The sequence below is a fragment of the Mytilus trossulus genome, chromosome 11 (genome assembly GCF_036588685.1).
Source record: "Mytilus trossulus isolate FHL-02 chromosome 11, PNRI_Mtr1.1.1.hap1, whole genome shotgun sequence".
Classification (NCBI taxonomy): Eukaryota; Metazoa; Mollusca; class Bivalvia; order Mytilida; family Mytilidae; genus Mytilus; species Mytilus trossulus.
Genome location: NC_086383.1, coordinates 11,766,138 through 11,791,895, shown reverse-complemented (window position 1 = coordinate 11,791,895; position 25,758 = coordinate 11,766,138). Strand labels below are relative to the sequence as shown.

The 25,758-nt window shown below is 31.2% G+C and overlaps 1 protein-coding gene and 1 long non-coding RNA gene across 2 annotated transcripts; one reads left to right on the top strand and one right to left on the bottom strand.

Annotated features, from left to right (window-relative positions):
• Positions 1 to 4,721: 4,721 nt before the first annotated feature.
• On the bottom strand, positions 4,722 to 12,979 carry LOC134689725 (fibrinogen-like protein A). Its single transcript, XM_063549691.1, has 7 exons — positions 12,901 to 12,979; positions 11,954 to 12,013; positions 11,164 to 11,315; positions 10,236 to 10,336; positions 9,937 to 9,956; positions 9,543 to 9,728; positions 4,722 to 5,089 (listed from the first exon to the last, which is right to left on the bottom strand). Exons 1-7 carry the CDS (start codon positions 12,977 to 12,979, stop codon positions 4,884 to 4,886), a joined length of 804 nt encoding a protein of 267 aa, XP_063405761.1. The 3' UTR covers positions 4,722 to 4,883.
• Positions 12,980 to 21,480: 8,501 nt separating this feature from the next.
• LOC134691706 (uncharacterized) lies at positions 21,481 to 22,128 on the top strand. Its single transcript, XR_010102186.1, has 2 exons — positions 21,481 to 21,634; positions 21,880 to 22,128. It is a non-coding gene; the product is annotated as an uncharacterized LOC134691706 (long non-coding RNA).
• The last annotated feature ends 3,630 nt before the right edge of the window (positions 22,129 to 25,758 follow it).

Here is a 25,758-nt window from a genome sequence, read left to right as displayed (position 1 = left end):
AGCTTGTCACGTCACACTCATTATCGCCAGCTGTTGAGCACCTTGTCAAAGAAGTCGGCACATGGAAATCACAATGGAAAGGAGGATTTTGCATACATTTTGAGGTAAATACGTTGTAAATTGTAACTCTTTATCAACGGTACCCATTTCTTCTCATTGAATTTGTTGAAGTGAATCAAAACATTCATAATTCGTCATTTATTTTGATAACCGACGACGAAAACCGTTGACCTATGAATCAATCAATGAAGCAATAAAATTAGCTAAATGGAAAAAATGCTCGGAGAAAGATTGTTTTAATATTAGTTATAGTACACTTGATTTTTCCCGATTTTTCCCATGCCAACTGTTACATAATAATACCTCCCCCTTTAATTCCCCCTTGGTTCAGTGTATGCAATAAATTAAAACTATTCATTTATGTATAAATAGCTTCTTAACTTTGGTAGTAAGGGTGCACCCCCTATATTATCATATATACCCAGTCTACCTCTCCTTAATAGGCTTAGTCATTTTTTTTATACATTTATACACCACCCACACAAAGTCCACAAATGAACAGTGTTGGTGTTTTTACATGTTAAACAAAGAATGACATTGTTTCAATTCAGAATTTTTTTTTTTAATTGTGATTTAACTTAAGGATGAATGTTTATGAATATAAAACTTCGATTTGTTTCACAAATAGTATTTATATATTTATTGACATTTCTAAGTTTATGAGAAAAAAACAGTCACACAAAGACAATGAAATTAAAAATGCTTGTACAAACAAATAAACGGTACTATTAAGTCATATTTCATTTAACAGGCTACTGAGATTTTACAAAATGAGAGAATTGCCAATTTGGCTCTTCTCAGTTAATATATTATCTAATTTAATTTTTAGTTACAGATATGAAAATTTTAAATTGATCACCACTTTCATTCAATTGACATTTTAAAGACTATTTAGTACTTGTAGGATTTGCTTTAAAATGTTATAATCCAAATAAGTGACTTTAATATTTGTCAATCTACATTGATGTAAATGTTTCAATATCATGGAATTTTGGAATTTTGGATCCTCAATGCTCTTCAACTTTGTATTAATTTGGCTTTTTAAATATTTTGATCTGAGCGTCACTGATGAGTCTTACGTAGACGAAACGCGCGTCTGGCGTATAAAACTATAATCCTGGTACTTTTGATAACTATAATCATACAGATTAAATACCTAACAGGTTTTTTTTTAATATTTGCCACTGGACGTTAAGCAACCAACAATCAATCTTTTTTTTAAATATTTCCTTTATTGCCTATTTCCTACATGTTTTAAAAAAATCTTTTGGTGTGTTTATTGCTTTTAAAGTTTTGGTTATGCAATTTTATATTTGTCTTTTGCAGAATTTGTATTCACTGGGTTTTCTACTGCTTCCAAGTGACTTGACATGTAGGAAGTCTGCATTATCATGTAAGCATTCAAATATTATATTATTGTTACTGACACTTATTTTATAGTCACTTGAAGTGATATGAAAGCTATCTAAAGATGAATTGCTTATGAGTTTAGATTAAACTGTCTTTAATTATATTTATTAAGAAAGTAAACAAACATGGCAAATATTTTATTACAAACATGTAAGTTTACTATTGGTTTTACCAACCAAAGCTGATACTAAGGGCTTAGGCTATTAAGCTTACTAAAATTTGATTATATTGAAGTTCTCTTTTTGTAACAGAACAAGAATAAGATGATTTTTTATGTTCAAAATATTAATAACAGGGCTCTTTTAGAGCTTGGACTTTTCAACATGGTTTAAACTGATGTCTGCTAGTTTAATGCTGTTTATCCTTAAAAATAAACACCTCATTGATGGTTAGCATTGCAGTTATAAAAGATAATATATTATATTGTTATAAATAAAATATAGATATTGTTATAAATAAAATATAGATATTGTTATAAATAAAATATAGATATTGTTATAAATAAAATATAGATATTGTTATAAATAAAATATAGATAATTAAAACTGTTGTCCAAGTTCATGATTTTTTTAATTTATACAGATTTGGGCCACAGATACATAAATTGGGGTCTGAAAAGGGGGGGGGTGAGGGGGTCAATTAGTTGTTAAGAGAATTTTTGTTTATTATTTTTTATTCAAATAGCACCTTAAAAAGAAGGCACAGATTACAGCTGATTTCCTATTGCATGTAGAGCAAGACTTCAGTTACCTTGTTTGCTTTTTTGTATATATTGTACAATGATAATTTAAATAATATCCAATTGCATTTAACTTTAATATTTACAAGTGTGTCTATATTTATTGTTTGAAGATGACAATCTTAAGTGCTTTAAGCTTGGGTAAATGTTTATACAAACAAAAAAAGCAGGCCAACCAAACTTTTACTCTACAAGCATTAGGCAATTAGCTGAAAAAGAAAATATTCTGCAGTTTTAGAATATTTTATTATCATAAACTAAATACAATACAGAGATACTGGTACATATATATACATACATAGAATTAATACATGTTCTGGAGTTTTAAGTATGCTTGAATGAGACACAGAATGTTCATTAAATGTGTACATGGTGTAAAGGGAAATCAATGTGTGATGAAAATGTTTCAGGATTTGAAATATAATTTAATTTCCATTAGCTCTTGGAATATCATATTTGGTATAAATTCATTTAATAGTCCCATACTTACTGACCATCATAAGGTTTTTTTTATGAAATCAACATCTATTTTTCTTGAACTATGTTTTCTATCAGTATGTGGTAATTAAATTTATTGAGAGAAAAAATAAGCAGGACATTGAATATATGTTTCAAGCTGTCATTATATATGGTGTGATTGCCACTGTGACCAACGACTGAATGATGTACAGTGTATGGGTCTGTATGACTTATGAAGAATGAGAAAGATTCAAGATTTTATTGTACACTCTGACAGTTTACACTGTTACAAGAGGCAAAACCCAAACATGAGAGGCATGATCTCATCTGACAAAATAGAAAACACAATTCAAAGAACTATCTGATTGATTGAATGGTGTTTATTAACACTTCCCACACTGTTGTGCGAATACACGGAGGTCATGTTTTATTGGAAGATAAAGCTAGTGTCCGTAGAAAAATTCCGTACATAATTTTTGGCCAAAAAATACCAAACTGAAAGAAAAGGGGCTTCATACCAAGCCGATGTGTAATTATAATCATTCTGATCTACTGTCCGAGTAAAATATATATTTCTTTTATTAAATAGATTGGTTATGGAGAAGATGCAACAAAAAGTACATTTAAATAAAAATCAGCAACAATTACCCGATGACTGAAAATTTTATTTCTTTTTACAGAATTACTTCCCTTTGAAAGTCACTTGTGCGTTTGTAAACAATGACGGACCCGAAAACTTATGAAACAAGTTAACTTTGACTCAAAAGTGCTAGCGTGTAGAAATGATGAATTTTCGATTCTAATTAACGTACAAAAAGCTGAATATTAATATTTTACGAAAACTGCTACTCGGTTCATGTTGTTTATTCCGTTTAAGTGTTAGACGATGTAATATCTGAAGGTCATATTATTTTTGGCGCAATTTAGTCGAAAATCTCTGTTTATTTAATTAATCTTTTCATTCAAGGGAAGCGAGTCGCACTTTTCTAATACTTTGGTATATAAGCTATCCAAATATAACAATACTTAAAAAACAAGAGTGTCTGCACGCTAGCACTTTTGAGTTTACTGTTTACATGTTTATAAATAGATTTTGAGTGTCACGTGATAACCGCGTGATAATTTGAGAATTTTATTTTTGAAAACGAAATTTTATATTGTCAACATACTAGCAAAACTAAAAAATATAACACATTACACTAACAATGAGTCAAAAAGTCTTTTTATTAAAAGTTGAAATTTAAGTATCATTTTCTCAGTTGTTTGAAAATACAGCATTAACATACCCGCGTTTCTTTTCTTGGCACTGGACATTTTATGAAGAAATGGTGGGTTGAACCAGGTTTTGTGGCATGCCAAACATCCCACTTTTATGGCAGTGTTAATTATTACATTAAAATTACAACATTACACGACAGGGTTACAATATATCAACAGTTAAATAGAAAAAAATATTCATTTTAGAGAAACAAACGAATAATAGCCATCCAAAGGTAACAGGTTAAAAAATATGTGTATACACCAGACGCGCACTACGTCCACACAAAACTATGCTCAGATGTAATGAGTTTAAAAGCCATAACAACTATCAAGTTAAAGATCGCTGAGGACCAAAAGATCCAAAAAGTTATGAAGTCAGGGTTATCCGCCTGGGACAAAACGTCATTATTATCAAGAATAATACATAGTTTTGCAAACAGTAAACTTTATTTAATGACTATATCATAGATATACATGAGTAAACTGAAGTGGTGACTAGCTATAGAATAAAAAACGAATGAATTACAAAATCACAACCCTGCTAGTCATAGTCAATGAAGCGCCCAAAATGACGTAACATATAAATTTCTAAAATTAAGAGATTTTGGATGAAATTCAAGATTAGATGTGTATGACTCATCTGACTTTTATCAATAACAGTGGAAATTGTAATAATAATTGATATTTAATTGAAGTAGTAATTACAGCTTATTTTGTTACCGTAGTGTATCTCTTACTACGATATTTAAACATCGGTTACTACTTAAGCTTTAATTGACACTGCGAAAAAAACTGCTGTAATTTAAGAAAACTATCTGAACTAAGAAATAATAATATGTGTGTTTGGTTAATTTTGTGCCGTTGGGTGACTGTCTAGATGATGTTTACCCTTAAGCATTTTGTTTTTCAATACAAAAGAGAAATGTATTTTTATAACATTTATTCAAGAATGCTTTTAAAGTTTCCTGATCATCATCTGCACAGATCCTGAAAAGGAACTTCCCCAATGCATCTGCTTAAAAGGTCGGTTTAAGTTTGCACTATAACAGTCTTTATTCCACCAAGGTCCTTGATAAACAGAGGCACAATGCTTTGCCCATGTGTCATTGTCCTGATCTTTTGCACTAAACATATATCCATTATGATGAATAAATTGATCCCCTGTAATAAAATTTGTATTGTTTTATCAAATTCAAACGTATATTTTCAAAAAATCATTTCTGATATCCATTACATTGAGAATGGTTATATGGAATGTGTCAGAGAGACAATAACGTGAACATAGAACAGACAACATACCAATGTCAATGTGAACAATTTGTCGGAAAGGTCTGCGATAAAATTCAAATTCCTATGTAGACATTTAAGGCGAAGTGTACGTAATTAAACTACACAATGGATTTTTTTTTAATTTCACATACGAATTCTGCTTGTAAAATTACATCAGAAAATGAATTAAGAAAGGGGGACTAACCGTTTTCATTTTTGAGATATGAGCCGTTGAAATTAACTACATGATACACTAAAATTACAAAGGATATATAGGGAAAATCATCAAAATTAGCAGATATTTTTACATTATCAAGATTTTCTATTTTGTTGGACAATGGGTTTTTTTCTAAATTTGATATACGATTTAAAAATGAAAGACGAATCCATTGGTGCAAAGAAAGTTCTTAGCAACCGTATTAGTTTTTACGCTACTGACTGTTGAAGTTTAGTTTTTTGGCCGGAACATTAAAATTATCTGGCGACGTCATTGTCTGCAGTAACGTCGCCACAACTTCTACGTCGAAACTCTATTATACCATACAATCTCGTAGCAATGGCGTGCGTGTGTATTACCCATCGTCCTATTATTACAAATGATCTTAAGGCTATAAATTGATAAGGAAATAAACTAACTAATTTTAAAGAATATTTCTGTCGGAAAAGAAAATGCAAGTTTGTAAATTAATTTACCGCAAATGAAAGAAATTTACCGTAGACTCTAATTTCATCTGTTCTATATTAGAGTGATTTCCGAACATTTTTCAATGCTGGCATTGATTGTTTAATTCTTTAATGAATCAAATATCGAGTTTGAATTTGTCCCGGTTAACACAAAGTTGTCAGAATGAATGATCGGCTTTAATACTAAGATTAGGTATGCACCTCGTTTTCAATCTTACTTCTGCATGTTTTTTCATGTTTGTCATTTCTGCATGTTGTTAATCTGAGGATTTGCACACAATAAAGTCTACATTATAAACCTATTTCATTAGTCATGTTTACACACATGCTCAGGACTCATCTCTGCCAAAACATATTTTATTTTACAAAATTTCCAATCTCGATCACTTTCCCTTTTCTTTAACTAAATGACAAAGAATGATGTAATGTTTGCTGAATGAAGTTTCAGTAACATAAGAAAATATTTGTTTGCTCCATGCATTATTTGTTAAAAATCCACATTTAAGGATTTAAATTGATTGATTGATTGTTGGTTGCTTAACGTCCAGTGGCAAATATGTCATACATGTTCAGGACGAGAACAAGTTAATAATAAATACAATAGAAAGTTTTGTTCATAACAGAGGCCATCCGGGATGATGGTCTGGTAAATTTGGAGTGCCGCTAGAAAATAAGGGTATATTGGATAGGGACAGAAATTTTGCCGCGTGCAACAGTCCACATACTCAACCCTTAAATTACAGTTATTGCAATGGTTTTTAACGGGCATAGAGTGTGGCATCCTCTTTTTACACGAGGCATCGGGTTTAACGTTCCCATTCTGACTGGACGTGACTGCGAGCTTAATAAATCCTGCACAGCCAAACGGGCGCTCCTCTTCGGCAAATGTTTTACTGCCGGTCGGGAGAAGACCAAGCGACCATAAGTCGTTTCCCCAGTCACCCTTGGGTAACACGGATTTAAAAAATATGCATAATGCATACTATGGCTCTTCAACTATTTTAGTTCTTATACATCCGTGGCTTTTAAATATTCTGCCTTTAGTGTCCCTTATCTATGTTAATCCAAAAAAGCGGTTCATTTCATTTAATCTTCAGAATTGTTTAGACAGCAATGAGGGTAAAAAGAAGGTCTCGCTTATGTATACATTTTAAAAAAAAATAGAAAAGATCGGAGTATTTGGTATAACTACCCGTCGCAGATATTTAATACATTTATATTCAAAATGAAAACATTAGACCTTATATGATCCTTTTGAGATCGACGTACCTAGTCAGTGCAATAACGACCGTAACATACCCATACAGTGTTATGCAATAAGATTTGTGATGGGGAATGCTTTAAATAGCGACGAAAATAGAGTAATGCTTTAAATTAACTGGTGTAAAATTAATTATGTAAGAATGCGACCTCATGAGAATTATCATGTTCGATGCTTTAAAAATTTACCTTATAAAATGTGACAAGAATGTATTCAGTGTAATGCACGGAGATTATTCATACTGTATTGCTACACGGGTTTACCTAGCGAAGTGCCGTACGAATATAGCCTCTGCATAATTCAAATGCATAGCGATCCTATTTATATCATATAAAACAATAAGGAGATGTGGTATGACATCCAATGAGTCAACTAACTGCCACTGGTTAAATGAGGTCGGTGAAAGCAATAACTATTAACAACCAAACTCTTTTCAACAATTAAAGGGACAAAAACATAATATCTAGGCCACAAAAACCCTGATATGAAAAATGCAAAACATTTCCAACGAGAAAATCAACAGCCTTATTCATGAAAAACCTAGTTACGAAAAACAAATACCATGTTGTGAAGCGACAGACTTGAACCAAAGTGAATAACAACCAGTAAACTATTTGTCCAATAATACAAAACTTTGGAGTTTTTAATCGGATACATTTTTTTTGGGGGGTGGGGGGGGTGGGGGGGGCTAAGTGAAAGCATAGAGCTGACCGAGTGCGAGATCTTCCTGGATAATCATTGAGGTCGTTTAAGCATCCCTTGCAGTAGACTTCCGTAAAATTAAAATTAAAAAAAAAAATCTTTAAAACTCTATCGAAATGTATTAAAAATCTGAACTCATTTCACCTCTCATTCAACTAAACATTAAGTTACAGTTGCAAGTGCCACAAAACTTTCCTGACCTCTTTTCTTTAACCGTAATGATATATTCTACTCATTCATAATCTTGAATTGAGACTTGGGAATAAAACGTTACTTCAAAATTACATTTTTTTCTTCTCTAATTTGAAATGAGGCACACAGGCACAATAAAAGAAAACACATTTGCTATCTCTTCGAAATTGGAATTTGAAAAAAGAAGAAATGACGTGTTATATTTTTATCATACTTGAATCATGTGTTTTTGTTCTTTCAATTTCAATTTGACATAGTTTTTACATATTCTAAGATAAGTGTTTAGAGTTATCACTTTTTAGTTTACTATGAGTATTTTTTGGGGGCCTAATTTGTTATTTTTCGTCTTAGTTCTTCCGACTTGTAAGTGTTGCCCTAAACTAGTGGTCAAATTATATTCTCTTGGTATCGTCTTATTTTCTAAATGGATATAAAACATGTCCTAAAATTGTTATTTGCACAAAATACGAACATGTCAACATTTGTTTAATCAAATAATTAATTTCACATGTCATTCATTCGGTAACCTAAAACTTTATGTTGACGGTACTGTGTGTTTTCGTTCAAAACTACGGCTTTTAAAACGATATTGTTGGGTCCATTCAGGTTTCATTTTAATTAATTTGATATCAATATAAGTAGGATCGTCACATGTTTATTTATTAATAATTCTGTTGTGAGGCGTTTTTACAATCTGTTGATATCATAAATTTTACACGAAATGCCTTTCATGTCCCATGCGTCTAAAAAATCAACTGGTATTAAAGTCAGGCTGCACGAAACAATAAAATGCTTTGATTTCTAACTGCAGTAATTGAGATAATTTCTCATGATTAGGTTTTTTAAGACAGCACGGGCGTGCTTGTTGGATATATGATAGACCGCACGAAGTATTTTCTCTTTCGTCTGTTCTTTCTTGGCGTAAGGGAGATAACTTGCTTTACTAACGTCGAACGTTATTTATCCCGTATTCCGCTAGGGGCGTGCAATTACGTACACTTCGCCTTAAATGCGTATAAAATATATCTTTGATAACTATTTACTGAAACAATGTTCTTTTGTAAGATTGGACTTGTTACAATCAATACATCTAACTTTTTCTAGTAGTACCATTGTTGCTGAAAAATATCAGTATTTTGTTTGCTCTTAAGATATTGACTAGTACTAAAAACACTAGAACATTTCTTTCTACCTGGCGTTAAATAAATATACATCAATAGATTATGGCATCATAATTATTTCATGTATTGGAAAAAACAACCGTTCTCCTTTTGATACATTTGAGGTGATATCAGTAAAAATTATATAAGATTAAAAAAAAAATATTTTGATCTTTTATGCTTTTATAATTATGTCGCGGATTATGATTGGTTGGCTTGCAATAGCGGGTCTTATTTACAACAACAAACCCATAGATGAGTACTTGACGCTGCTTTAGCGCACAATGATATGTCGTAGGGAGAGCTAATTCAGTTATACAAATAATGGATATGTTTACTATTTTACCTGCGTTTCCTGAATAATCACCGACATTTAACTTGTACTTTGAAGCAGCGTCTCCAATACTGAAACGTTTGTAAACTGCATATTTTTTGGTATTACTTATGACCATGTCTATTCTCAATTCGTATTTTCCACTTGAAGTCAGGGTATGAACGAAATGGTTTCCTACAAAAATATAAAGACAGTTATCTTTTATAAAAAAAATGATACGGAAAGTGGACAGAAAAGATATCAAATTGACAATTATTGCCGACGAGAAATAAATATCCGAGACAAAAACAAACAAAAAAACCCCGTAAAAATGCAATAAAATTGCATAGAAAAGTAAAAAATTAGCAACAAGAACCGCATCAAAATTAGTCAATGATTTCATATTCTCCACAATGGTAAGCAGAACATGCAGAAATTGTTACCAGACTACAATCATAATATAAATACAATTTGGAAAAAAATGTATCTACATATAGTTTTCATTAATATTGGTGCATTCGATCAAAAAAGGGATATAATATCAATATAGGTGTAAACAAACAAAGTACTTTAGACACATAAAGTATCAAATTACTTATTCCTAAATGTATGTTTCACAATTTGTGTCTGTATTTTGTAAACAGACATCTTTGATTTAAAATAACATAATTTGTAAGCAAAATAGTAGCAAAAATGAGTAGGCGAAATGATTATGATTTTATGTACTTCCCAAACCAAAATTCTCCATCTATGTTACCGAATCCGTTTTCACATTCTAACCACTTCCGGTTAAAGTCAACTGAGCCATCAAATCTTTTCTGAATAACCTTTATCGTAAATAAATTTTACAAAATATCGATACGTAATGTATTATAACACGAACTTATCGTTTAGGGTCTATAGTCTACCCTATGAAAGAAACCAATTATGGCGAACCGTTTAAATAGCTGTACTATGCACGAGGCTCTTCAACTGTGAATGGAAACTGAAATCAGCGTTCAGAAATGTTAGTGAATTGCATGTGTACTATCTTCTTCAAAAGTTGAAAAGAAAGTGAGAGGAAGAGTAGTAAACAATCGGGGACAAACGTTTACTTTTCTACATTGGCTAGAGGTATATGGGAGGGTTGAGATCTCATAAACATGTTTAACCCCGCCGCCTGTTCCAAGTCAGGAGCCTCTGGCTTTTTTAGTCATGTATGATTTTTAATTTAAGTTTCTTGTGTATCATTCGGAGTTAAGTATGCCGTCCATTATCACTGAATTAGTATACATATTTTAAGAGTCCATCTGAAGGACGCCTCCTGGTGCGGAAGTTTCTCGCTACATTGAAGACCTAGTGGTGGCCTTCATCTGTTGTCTGCTCTATGGTCGGGTTGTTCGGGTTGTTGTCGCTTTGACACATTCCCCCTTTCCTTTATCAATTTTAATCCTGTCCTTAAATGGTTTATAACGTCTTTATATGGAAGCGTATTTGATCGAATATTTGAGACAACAAAAAAGTCGAGAAAACACAAATTTCCAAAAATGCTGATTTCTCTTGATATATCTCTATAAATTGATAAAATACATACCTTGGCTATTTCTGTTGATTATTTCTGTTGAATTGTTTTCAATACTAGAAAGCCTTAACCCTAACACTGAAATAAACATACCGTCCAACCTCCGCCGTCTGTTGACATATCACAATAGGCCTGCACAGACTTCTTGCCGTCTGGATATATTGTGTACACACCACTTTCTGCTTTCCGATTACTTTTAGTTTTCATCTTTGTGCAGCTCTTATACTTTTCTGCAGCACATGTGCCTATATATAAAGAATTCACTTTAAACTATAGTAAAGTATGCTCTGTTTGGTGCAATTGCTTTATAGAAGTTAGGCGTAGTTACCCACACACTAACTACTGAGCTGAAGATATAATGTTGACTGCTCTCCCCCTTTTAACGATTGATCTATTGCATGTATTGTGGCCGTTTATTTTGATCGCGCATCGTTGTCAATATAATGAAAATTGGTGCGATTGTCATACAAGTGAGCGGTTAAGTTAGCTATACCACCAGGTTCAATCCACCATTTTCTACATAAGCGAATGCCTGTACCAAGATAGGAATGTGACAGTTGTAATTCATTTATTTTATGTGTCTGAACTTTTGATTTTGCTATTTGATTAGCAACTTTTTTTTTTTCCTTGCAGTTTAGTATTTTTGTGATTTTATTTTTTTAGATTTGACGTTATTTTTCATGTTATATGTCAATATCTACACCGTCATGGCACATCAGCAATGTCACTCAAAGTTCTCTCCGCTTGATGCTGTCAATTTAAACTCTAAAGCTTTACACCTAAACACATAATACTTAGCTAATGGTAGTCTTATTATGTTTACGTATTTCAAATACTAACCGTACCTTCCCGTTCATGTTTTGTTTATCATGATAAACCTTACCTTTTACATCCTGTTTCAGAAGATTAATTATTCTTTTCCTTTCTCGATGTCCTTTACATTCTGAAAGTTAAGATGTTTATTTAATATGGTACAGAAAAACTAAAAAAAGAAGCCCTGCAATCTTCTGAATATTTTTTTTTATCAATTTTGTTTTGATTGTTGACGATATTGATAAACCACATTTTCAGGAAGATCTGACTGTTGGAATTAAATTAAATGGGCTTGTTTTCTATTCTTGGGTTGGTTTGTAGTCTCTTTGAGTTATCCTCTCTTTTCGCTCTCACTTTTGTATATGCAATTATATTAGAATAACAGTAACATATACAGCTAAAATGGGGACATAAAATATATACTAGGCAATAGTTTCAATCGAGGTGATGATGAGTGTGAATATGTTTATGTAGATGGCAGCTATACTTTTAATATTGTCTTGTAATGGTTATTTGGTAGTTTTCATTGATTTTTATGCAAATTCGATAAACAAATGTAGCAATGTGAACCAAGTATTTCGCTTGCATATATTTTGGATGGGAGTTTTTACGATCTTTACTGGCTATACATTCCTCGTACGGTGAGTAGCTTTCGTCAGTATAGCAGAAGTTAAAGAGTGTTAGCTAATAAGCAGTAATATCATTAAGTCTTTAAAAATATTCAATTCTGCCAAAACTGCAGATAAGAATACCAGATAAATATTTACCCCAGTACAGGATTTTTGCAATATACTTGAGCTTTTAGTTTTTCCAATCTATAAAGGACTTTTCGTTTTGAATGACACTTGTAGTTCTGTATTTTGTTAGTTAACCTTTTCCTAAATTTCCCTATCTATAAAAGTTTGTACAAATTCAATATATATAGATTAAAACTTATATAAAATGCGGATTTGGTAATAGTGTAGAATTCGTTGTTTGAAAAACAATGTAATGTATATATGTCTGAAAGAAACATACCGTCAACTATCCATGCTATTTCATTTCTTAGCTGCTTATTTAATTTAACTACCTCTTTGTAAATACCAATGTCTAACATAATATAAAAAAAGTAATTTTAGATCGTATGAAATGCCTTCAGTGTTGTACAAATGAAAAAATTGCAATAATAGTATTCATTGCTCTCGTATTTAAAAAAAACGTTCCTTTTATCGGCGATATTGATAATGTTTTGTTGCAACATTTAATAAATGTGATTATAAAACCAAATAGAAAATAAAGTCTTTTTGAAATGAATATCTATACAATTCAAAATCATCTATAAGATGCGTTATTGGAATCAAAATAGTTATTAAAAGTACCAGGACTATAATTTATTACGCCAGACGCGCGTTTCGTCTACATTAGACTCATCAGTGACGCTCAAATCGAAATATTAATAAAGCCAAACAAGTAAAAAGTTGAAGAGCATTGAGGATCGAAAATTCTAAAAAATTGTGCCAAATACAGCTAAGGTTATCTATGCCTGGGATAAGAAAATCCTTAGTTTTACGAAAAAATTAAAGTTTTGTTAACAGAAATTTTATAAAAATAACCACACTATATATTCATGTCAACACCGAAAAGTTGACTACTGGGCTGATGATACCCTCGAAGACGAAACGTCCACCAGCAGTGGTATCGACCCAGTGGTTTAAATAGTTATCATAAGTACCAGGATTATACTTGTGACGTACTAGCAAATGGTATTGTGTAAGTACAGACAAAATAAAAAGTATCTTACTTACGTTTTAACATACGTATTTATCTCGAATGATACAAACGTCTTTTATCCTCTCATTTTTTACATCAAACATACTGTATGAATGTTATTTTAGAGTTGAACATGGTCTATAGTTTTATACAAACTTGTCATCAATATTTAATTGCAAACATATACTGGTATTTAACATTCTATGGGTGCTGGAGACATATACTGGTATTTAACATTATATGGGTGCTGGTCCTTATTGGTGTTTTTGTCATCGGCGTCAATATAGTTTTCATTCATAAAACAAACCTTACTTTTCAAAATTGTTTGTGTGTCTTTTCGCAGTTGTTTGATTGTTTGATCTGGATTATCATGGAAACAGATGCCTAAAAAAAAATTGTAAGAGAATACAAAAAAAAACCACAAAACACAAAAAAACAAAAGAAAAACTAAACATTAAGGTAGGACTATACTACCAAAATACGGAGTTCAACAAGTTATTTCAATCCTATTTAAGGACTTGTTGTGTGTTTTAAATACCAAGGTTTCGCCATTTTGCAATTACATATGCACATTCTAGGGACATATGAATCATCCATCGATTCATATTCCAACAGCATACAAAGTTATCTAATTATGATGTATAGATGGAGATTACAGTCTGTTAAAGTTGTTTTATTTTCATTTGAAAATATTTTAAATTGATTAGGAATGTGTTTGCAAAGACTTGTTCTGTAGTGTGATGAATGTATTCTTCGAAACGCTTGATGTGTGATGCATATGCATATATTATTATATATATATGTAGAATATGTTTGTTTCGGTATGAATTTATTACAAACAGTAGGGCAAGAACGCAGTATGTTCACCTAAATGCAAACCTATGTATTTTCTTTTAAATACTGGAGATTGATTATCTGTTGATGTGGGACTCAAGTATAGATATACTTTTCTATGTTGTGTAATATTTACTTTTGTGTGGATGTTTGTCTTTTTTATTTTTTATCCATGGCGTTGTTAGTTTATTTTCGATTTATGAGTTTGACTGTCCCTCTGTTGTATTTCGTCCCTCTTTTACATTTAAACATCAAATTACGTAGTAAAGAAGTCATGATTATATGTTATTGGCCAGAAATAAATTGACATACCTAGCAGAGTAGTCATAATGTTCTCAATTCCCATATACTCTTCTGACGACTCACTTTCATTCCTTACTTCTATAATATATACATATAGTAATTTGATATGAATGAATAGGATACACTCATTGAATACCGATATTAGTGTTGGTGGAAAAAATTATTGTCGTAAACATAAAAGGTTGTCTTTACCCAAATGTTCTCCACGGCGTGTTTTATGCACATATACATGTTTAATTAAATGTACATGTACAATAGGAACAAGATAATATCACTATCAATCATATTGTTTATCGACAAAATATAATCTGCATTTTGTCGATAAATAACATGATTGAAAGTGCTTATTCGTGAAATCATGTGTCGTTTGGTCACTCAATGAATATTTTCCTCTATTTGAATTCTTCGATCAGTTATTCTATAGTTATTGTTAATAAGTTTTTCTATCCAAAATGTATTCATGAAAATGAAGTTGTACACAAATAAACATTATCTAGTCCTGAAGTATAGTATTCTTTTTCCCAAATTCATAAATAAAATGATTAAAAACATATGCCATATCAAATCTTCAATAAATTATTTAGAGAAACGACATTTACTTGGAAAGTAGAGATATATTTGCAATTATTTGAAAGAATGTAGATCCCATTGACCATACGGTTGTTACAGGCTTCACAAATTCAAAAGCAGGCTGCTTTACCTTATAAATGAAGGATTAAAAAATATGTATTTGCTGTTTTCTTGTCTATTAGAATCTTCCTGAACTGAGAATGGACAACTACAGTCTCGATAGATATTTAGTATCGATTGATCAAAATGCAAAATAGCGAAAACTCGAATTTACTTATTAATTTTTTTCTATGCACTCATAAAATAAAAAAAATCGGCTGACTTATATCTTTATCTAAATTTCAATTCAGTGCTTTATCGATTAATTTACCAATAAATGTTTTTGATTCAGCACTAACATTTAAACATTTTACATGTTCTAAAAATATATCATGTTCATTATGTTATATAACTAATGTATAAATAGACAAATCGATACCTAAGACGTGTTCTATTGCCGTGACAACAAATGAATACTATAAGTTCAATATACAAATACATTTAGTATCTAATAAATACATAATTGTGGAATGCCTTGAATCGACTTTATATAATTGATAAATAATTTGTTTTAGTAAAATAAATTGTTGGTAACAGTGGTATACTACTCTTGCCCTAATTTACTTTCCTTTTGTTTTTGTTTTTTAAGGAGAAATCAAAAGTTATCGCCCTTGATTGTTTTATTATTTCCTTTGCATATTATCTTGATCATGTGATTCTAATGATATAAATGTCTTTTTATTTAATTTTGTGTCATGAATATTACATACGACTTCGAGTTTTTCTGATGAACTTAACATTTTCAAAGTACTTATACGGTATATCAAAATTCATTTTCATGTTTCATAATTTAAAATGTATTAACTTACCTATAGTAACATTTCTATCTGTAGAACACAAAACAAACAATACGACATTTAAAAGGAACAATCCACATATCATCATTGTCATATTTGACAACTTCTTTGAATCAAACAGTGTTTCGACATAAACAATGAGAATGACAAATTTATGAGAAGAAAAAAAAACATCTGCTTTTAATGATCACTTTGCATGTTTGCAAGACTTCATTGTTCAGTATAGTATTTCAATCTCCTCTCAGGTTTCCTGTTAGTGAAAACTTATTGTGACTATAATGTTTTGCATTTAGCACTTTTCAAGAGGAACTATGGTGATTTGTTTTCTGTGTTTTTTCTTTGATTATATTTTCAAATTGGTAAACAACTCTATAAAAGAAGCAAAAGATACTTCAGAAATATTTTAGTTCTAATGATATGTTCATGCTTAATTGTGTGTATTATTCAACTTGAAAATTTGTTTACACTGGTATTTAAACACGAACAGATGAGTCGATCTCGAACTTACAAATTGAATGTAATAGCAATAGAACAATAATAAGAGACGAAACGACAGAGTATACAAATTTATCATGGACAACTTAAAATTGGGCAGAATAGCATATGTCCAAGAAGTTAAACTGTATCCTTCTTCACATGTGATATTCCGAAGAAGTTTGACATATTCGTAACAATTCATATTCAAAGTTGTCGTTCGTAATCGTTTTTCCCGTATTCTACCCAAGCAGTTAAATAATTGAAATTTTAGATATTAGTTTTTACAATAGGAACCGGGTCATTTCAATATCGTAAATAAATATATAAGTTATTCTAATATGACGTTCTTCTTAAGCTTTGGGTACAAAGCCATGTTCTTATTCGAATAGAACATGGGCTTCACGTGATTGACGTCACAATTGAAATTGCAACGTCAGATGAATTTTAAGGCGGTATGGGAGTCTAAAATAAAAATGATAGAATTTGTTCATACTTTGTCAAAATGTAGTATCTATTGATACATGTTCAAAAATATTATAAAAATGATAGGTCACCGTGCATTTTCTCAAGCTACAGGTTGTGACAAAATGACAAATTTTGTATGGATTATACAGGAAAAATCAACATGTTGTGAATAGAAACTAAACAAAATGATAGAATTGTAAAATAAATTAGGAAAAGATTGCTTTCATACAATGCTTTGAGAATATCAAAAGAAAAGATAGGCTCACTGTACGTTTTTTCCGGCTAAAAGACAAAATAGGAAAATTTCATGAAGAGTCCTTCAGAAAATGCACTGTTTTAGAGTTACCTCCCCTTAAATTGCAAATTTGAAAATATTAAAAAAAAAAAAAAAAATAATCTACACTTGTAAAAATATTAATATTTATAAGTTATACTCTTATAAATTGGTTCTTTTAATTGAAAATTTACATTAAAAATCTGCATTCCTGCATCAAATTTTGCTAACTTGATAGAAAATATGGACCTTAGATTCTCTGTTTTTTACAATCCAAGATGGCGAAAGACACCCATACCACCTTAAACAACGCCAGAGATCAAAATGGACATTTTTTTATGGTATTGCTCGCTTGGAAATTAAATATAAACATTCTAAAAGTAAGTTTAAATGTTTTTGTTCTTCTTTTGTTGATTAACTGTTGATTTTTATCACGTTTTTCTTCATCAAACAAAATGGCGAAATTTTGAGCGTGTTCTATAGGTCCGCTTCGAAGTACAAAAGTTCAAAATATTCCTATTAGAATCGAAATAATTATATCATGCCATGCTCTATGCTCATTTTAACATTGGTAGGCATTATATTTGTAAACATTTAATACCTCGCTAACGTTTCGTATTAAGATATTAACAAATATAATGCCTACCCATGTTAAAATGAGCACAGAGCATGTCATGAAACAATTATTTCTTAATTTGTGTAAATTTACATATTTTTCTTGTTTCGTGTCTCTTTGGATTGCTGTAAAATTGAATTGGTCTTCTGTTATTCAATACATATAGTTGATAAAAGTAGCATTAGATCGGCAACTTGTTTATTTGTCTAGAAACTTCGAATGTTCACATATACTTCCTGACACTAGATCAGTCCGTCTAGGAACGTCAATGATTTACATATACCGCAACATATATATTAAAAAAAATGAGGATATGGTACGATTGCCTATGAGACAACTCTCCATAAGAGACAAAATAATTGTATGGACACATCGATATTTTACATGTTCTTCCTCACACTAGATCGGTAAACTACCAGTCCCTCTCGGCACATCGATATTTAATGCATACTTGCTAACACTAAAACGACACAGTCAGTCCGTCTAGGAACGTCAATAGTTTACGTTTACCGCAACTTATATATTAAAAAAAACGAAGATGTGGTATAATTTCCAATGAGACAATTCTCCACAAGAAACAAATAACTGTTTGTATGGACACATCGATATTTTACATATACTTCCTGACACTAGATCGGTAAACTGTCAGTCCCTCTCGGCACATCGCTTTTTAATGCATACTTTCTTACACTAACACGGCACAGTCAGTCCGTCTTGTAACGTCAATAGTTTACTCATACGGCAACATATGTATAAAAAAAAGATGTGGTATGATTGCCAATGAGACAACTCTTCACAAGAGACCAACTGTCAGTCAGCTGAACATCGATATTTTACACATACCTTTTGTTGCAAGATCATATAACGTCCGTGGTGGTGAAATCGAACCACTGACCTTAATGTGTGTGGACTTTTTGAAAAACAAGTTGGATTGGAAAGAAGTATATTCGACACTTTTTTGGCCAACGGAATTCGAAAATATAAAATTATCATGTACTATTACTTAACATTGTTTAAGTGTTATCTAGATAGCATATACATAGTCAATCAGCCATCACTATTCATAATTATTTTACAATTTTACATCACATAGTTGGACTAGGTCTTCAAACTGTTTGCATTAAAGGAATATCAACAGACAATGCTCAACTAGCCTTATTTTCCTAAGGAGTAGGTTCAGTAAGACCCCTTTTTGGCTCCAAAATATAGCAGTTTTAGAAAATTGTTAAAATGTAAAATTTTAGTTATTTATTTGATAGTAGAATGCTACTGCTACAAACAAATGGGCGGGTTTTGACAAAACAATGTATATATATCGGATACTAGCACCATAAAGTCATGAAATGTTTACAATTCTAGCATTTCAGTTAAAAAGACAGTGTATAAATTTAACATGGTTAAGGGAAACATTGTTCTTCTATTTCATAAGATGCTGATGTGCGGTCTTACGGTCTTGGAATATGTTAAGACCAATAAAAAGACCAGCCTCTTAATTTGCTACAGTGAACGTATTGGGTAGAAAAAGAAACAACTGTTCCTTTTTATTATATGGAAATGCTTTTATCACGACGCGAATTCGTGATGAAAAATATGTCTTAGTAACATTCGATATAGTAACATTATTTTCCTATTTTTGCGTGTTAATCCTTTAACATGATTTTCTGAAAGAAAATGTACGAAAAAGATTCGGTTGTAAGTTAATGGATAATTTTCAATTAAATCAAACAAGCCAATACTCCCATCATCTTAATGCAATAGTTTTCCCTTAAAATATGTAAACGATCATTAATCGGCTCTTACTTCATTGACAATAGTCTTCCTTATTGACTTTCTATTTTATTAATTTCTTTTAACAAACCAGTCAAGAATTTCAAAAAATGTAAATGCAACAGTGTTTTTTGCGAAAATGAAATTATGATTTGGCTCTTAGGTAGTTAACGTTTATTGAAAAAACACAGTAGTACGTGTTGATCCACATGAGACAATACATACATTTTCCTAAACTTACATGTACCACTTTCAAAATAAGAACATAGACAAAACAGTTAGGTGTGATATACGTTATTTTTTGTTGTTAAGAAATTGAACATGTTGAAGTCTAAACTAGACTGTACAATCGTATTACTACCATCTTCGTTCTCTTATGTGTTTCCCTCGGTTTTAGTTTGAATCCCGGATTTGAATTTTCCTCAATCGATTTATGAATTTTGAACTGTTGTATTTTTTTAAACTAAGCCGAAGCTTGTGAATTGTACTGATGACCATTGTCATTGTGAATCAATGTTGAGAAAAACTTGGAAAGCCTGTTCGAATATTTCTCAAACTTATACTTACAAAAAAAACATGTATATTAAAAATATACACACTGCAATTACTTACAAATATTTGACATCAATATAGTGTACCCTTCATTCAATCAGAGGTTTCCAATGTCAATCTACTCATCTATGTCAATGTACACAAAATACCAAATTGAAGCCAAACAATAGCAGATATATAACTTATTTTTGTCATACTCTGACATTAACTACGAAATAATTTTTATTCTACAATTAATGCAATCCTTATTTATTATCAAACTGTGTTCTATATAGAATATTCGTCTTTCTCCGTTTCTTCTACAAACATGGATCAATTAAATTTCCAACCCTACCCTGTCGTCTGATTGCTAGAATCAGAATAAATCAAGTGAATTTAATCTATAAAAACAATAATCAGCTGCAAAGTTCATCAAACTTTAAAAAACCAGCAAAAGACACAATTTATTCGAAATGATTCAAGACATGATTAGCTAGATGAACGATATATGCTTCCGATACATATATATCATGTATATTATATGATCAAAATAAATGCATATATTTTTATTCTCATTACTTTTGTTTGTAAATTTGCATTAGCTACATTTTGTTTTGTCATATTACATTTTTTAAATTGATTATACACTCTGTTTCACATATTTTTTTACAAATGCCCGGATACAATTTTACCTGTAGACAAATTAGGTAAACAATTAGAGATTACGGGGGATGGCACCATTTGATGATGTAATATGTTCAGTAGCTCGTTTTAAAAATGAAACTAATGTACGACAGTTTTAAAGAGGGTCTTAAATTTCATTAATCATTTTAAAATTCGTTTACTTTGTGTCCTATTTCATATATCAATTGTCCTCTTATCAAAATAACTCTCTAATATTTATAAAATACCCCAAAATTCTCTATGCGGATCGCTTTTTGTCAATTATTCGGCTAGTTTTGTATATTGTTACCAGCGATGTCTGCCTAATAAGGACCCTCGTGTTTATATGTATGTAGAAAACAATTAAACAATAAATAAATGAGATGCATTACGTTGTTTTACAACTATGTTGTTCCTTTTATGACTTTAATTATTTTAATTTACACTGTGAAGATGAATGTCGACTACGGTACAATTCACGACATCAATTAATAATCATGTTGACATGTTCATTTATTTCTGTTTCGTAAAGTATTTAATTCAGTTAATGTAAGAAATTTCATCATAATTTACATAGGGATTGTTTGAAATTTTAAAATTGAACAGGTATGTTTTGTTTTTTCGAACTAATATTAATCATTACATTTATTTATTTATTTTTGTTATATTTTTATATGTTTGAATATGACTGTTGTTTTACATTCCTCAGATGAGTTTCAGCTATCGACTTTTTAATTTGATAAGGGACTTCCCGTTTTTAATTTTCCCTGGAGTTGTTTATCTTTTGTTACTTAACCTTTCAAAATGTTTGTCTAAATGAATATAAGTAATCAAGCGTACACTAATTTCAGAAAGGTATGAAACGTCTACTGTTTCTGTCGTTGATATTTGCGACTACTTATATTCTGACTGTTCATGGACAAGGCGGGAATCCTGGTGCCCCACCTGGAGGTCCTGGTGCTCCCGGTGCTGGAGGAAATGACGGGGGTGGTGAACCATGCTACTGCTGCTGTAATCCATCTTCAACTGAACCCTCGTGCTGTTACCCGGATTGTTGTTTGTAGAAAGTATGATTAAAATTATTTTTTGTCTCTGTAGTATATTTTATTTTAAATATTGTATCTCTTAAATCATATGTTTGATAATAATTGTCTGGCTATTTAATGAAAATTTGTATTAGGTCATGTTACTACCATAATATTGTCATAGTTATAACACTTGACGAACGATCAGCAACTTTACTCAGATACTTTGTAAAATACCGTTTCAATTAACATAGCATTTTGACACGGCTGTTGTTTACATTCTGATTCAATGACACGTTCTCCATGACACTTTGACATGTTATCAATCCAGTTATCATTTTGTTCCAGTACATGTAATATCTAATCGTCCATGCAATACTCTCTGAGTTGTATTATGTACACACAGGTCGAGTTAGCCGGACAAGACATGTTCCTCACATGCAGAATTTCAGAAACGAATATCAATAATAGGCATTTATAAAACAACTCCTGATAACCTTTCAGCCACAAAGATATTAACCCTGTATGATTGAAAGTTTTACCAAACTTTAAAAGCTAATCAGCAGATATATTCTAAACGAACGAACATCGATAGTATTTTCAAAACTGATCGTCGCTGGTAGAACAACAGATATTGAGTGATGTTACTGCTGTCAAATATTTAATTTTTTTTGATTACACAGAATAAGACGGATGTTATAAGTAGAAATATTATACATAATTATTTTTAGATTAGTGGAGTCATTATCAATGAAATTTGTTGTATTAAACAGAATTTTTATAATTGTGAGTAGAATAACTTTGAAACTTTATTTTTGTTCTTTCAGTGGAAAGATGTGTTACTAAGCCATGCAACAACATAGATGAATGTGATTTCAATGTTTTAATATTGATGTTAAAAGCAGAACATTTTATTTGAATGTAATAATGATACCTTTTGTAACTCGTTTAATACCAAAGTGATATTTGTTGAATGGTGTATAAAAATATACAGATACACCGAGTGCTGCATGCTTTTTACTATATGATCTGACTTTAATTATGAGTCCATTTTTGGTTAAATCTCTTTTCAACTTTTTTGGTCCTCAACCATCCTCGCCTTCCTGTATTTTTTTTGGAGCATTCCTGATGACAATCATCAAGAAAGGCACTTCAAACGTACCCAATCATAATATTTTGCTTTCATTTTGTGATATGGAATTAAAGTAAACTAAACGGTAAATATAGCGGATGTTTCGTGACAAACGTACAGTTTCCAAATAGTTTTCACTAAGTATAGGGTGATGTAATATGATTTCCATTGACACTTTACGATGTGTAAAATAGTTATCAAAGGTACCAGGATTATAATTTAGTACGTCTAAAGACCCAGTAGAATTAGAGCGTACACATAAATAACAATGTGCTGCTTACGTGTATGTCATACAAGGTATATTACTCCCAAGTGATACGATATTCACGTGCTTGCATTTCCTATCATGACTTTCTTGATAGAGGATTGTTGCTCACAAGGGAGCTATTAAACGAAGAGTTAAAATGGCGAAGTTGAAATTATCTCTTTGTAAATTTTACGGACGTCATCACGAGTTGGTTGACCGTTACGGAATAACCGTTTCACAAATGATATAGGATCATTTTATGAATGTAACCTACAGAGTAAGACTATTGACTGCATTTTTCATCACATAAGCAACATGACGGGATCCACATGTGGAGCAGTATCTGCTTATCCTTCAAGTGCACCTGAAATCACCTCAAATAAATTTTTATTTGTTTATAAAAACACGAATTAAGACATTTTGGTAGGTTGTGTAGTTTATTGTTCCACGGAAATAACCGAAGATTGGACAACATGTGACGCCATGTTTCGTCTGCTTCATTTTTCCATTATCAGTGACAGCGAAGGCAAATTTCCTCAGTAATAACAGTTTATTCATTTAAAATTCACAATATCATAATAAGAGATAACATATATGCGAAAAAATACCGCACAGCCTTTGGAACACAGGAAAACCCTCTGCAAGTAATGAATTTCGGGTAAAACGTAGCCACGTGCGTACCGAAGTCACCGCAAAATATTCAGTTCGTTGATTGTGGCCATTATCAGGAAGCAGTAGAAGTAGAAGAAGAAAAGTTGTAAGCAAAAAATTAATAATCAAATAATTCAACAAAACAATCTTCGAAATCTGTAAAATTCCTTGGCAAACTCTCAACATATGTTTTCATTTATTATGTCATATGTCAGATATCCACCTTATACAGTCCCCGGAGATGGAAACTGTTTTTTTTTCCTCTCTCTCTCTTACTTTAATCATATAAGTAGACTGGAATCTGAGTAGTACATTAAGGTACATATTGTATATATTGTATGCTCCCATATTGTCCCAATTCGATTTTATGGGAAGATGGAGTTCATATATTAACCCATGATAATACCATGACTTTGATAGGTATATACAGGGCATGTAAGTTGGAAGTGCACGGGCTGCATCCTTTGAAATTCAAGTAGTCGTCTGTATATTTTATGTGTCAGTTTAAACCTGATCAAAACATTTTAACTCTACCGAGTACTTTATCACTTTATAACAGGTGCACTTTTCAACCTATTAAACAATAACCACTTACTGTTATATAACATCACAGTACAAAAATTGCACTTAGTACTCTATTTTTACCTATTTAACAAAAAAAAGCTGCGGAAATCTAACAAGTTTTCTGTTTGTTTTCTTCATGTGGTGAAGTTTTCCAATTATCATCTTTTTAAAATGAGCAAATGCAATTTGTTGACAGCATCCATTTCTTAAAAATAATAGTTGTAGCATTGCAAAATGTCAAATAATTGAAGAGATAAAACAAAACATATGTTTATATTTCGATTTTAAGGATGTGAAATTACAAATGTTATGATGTATAAAATTTGGGCACTGACCTCATTACAGAATCATGCCTTCGTGGATTGTGCGGAGGTCAGTTCAATGAAATTAACGGTACCAATCTTCTTGCACCAGATGCTCATTTCGACAATACATGTCTCTTCAGTGATGTTCGTGGCCAAAATATTTGAAATCCAAAGCTTATATAAAAGATGAAGAGCTATAATCCAAAAATGTCCAAAAAGGATAGCCAAATCCGTGAAAGGAATCAGAGCTTTGCATGAGGGAGATACATTCCTTAATTTATAATAATTTCTAACATTTTGTAACAGCAAATTTTAATAAAACAAAAAATCCGTATTTTCATGCCAGTACCGAAGTACTGGCTACTAGGCTGGTGGTACCCTCGGGGACGTATAGTTCAAACGTACTTTTCTGTGATTCTACATGGACTAAAATTTAATATGGTGTAACCAATTGTAAACAAGGATAGTCTACAAAATAAGCACACAATGGACTTTTGTCTGGTTCATAGAAAAAGTGTTTGGAAAATGTCAATATAGGTGTAATTTGGGTACTCTCATGTTAGCAACTTCAAAACTCAACTACAAATTGATTTTCATGACCGAAATTAAATAAAATACAAACCAAAAGGCAAATAAATGTTTCTCCACGCACAGCCTTATAGGACCGCAGATATATAATTAGCAAATAAAAAACACCATTTTTTTTTTTTGGTCAGTTGAAATAAAAAATATCTTGATTTTGAACTTTATTTTGCCGTCGTAAAACTTTAAAAGTAAGGTAACAATAAGGATATGTACAATAAATG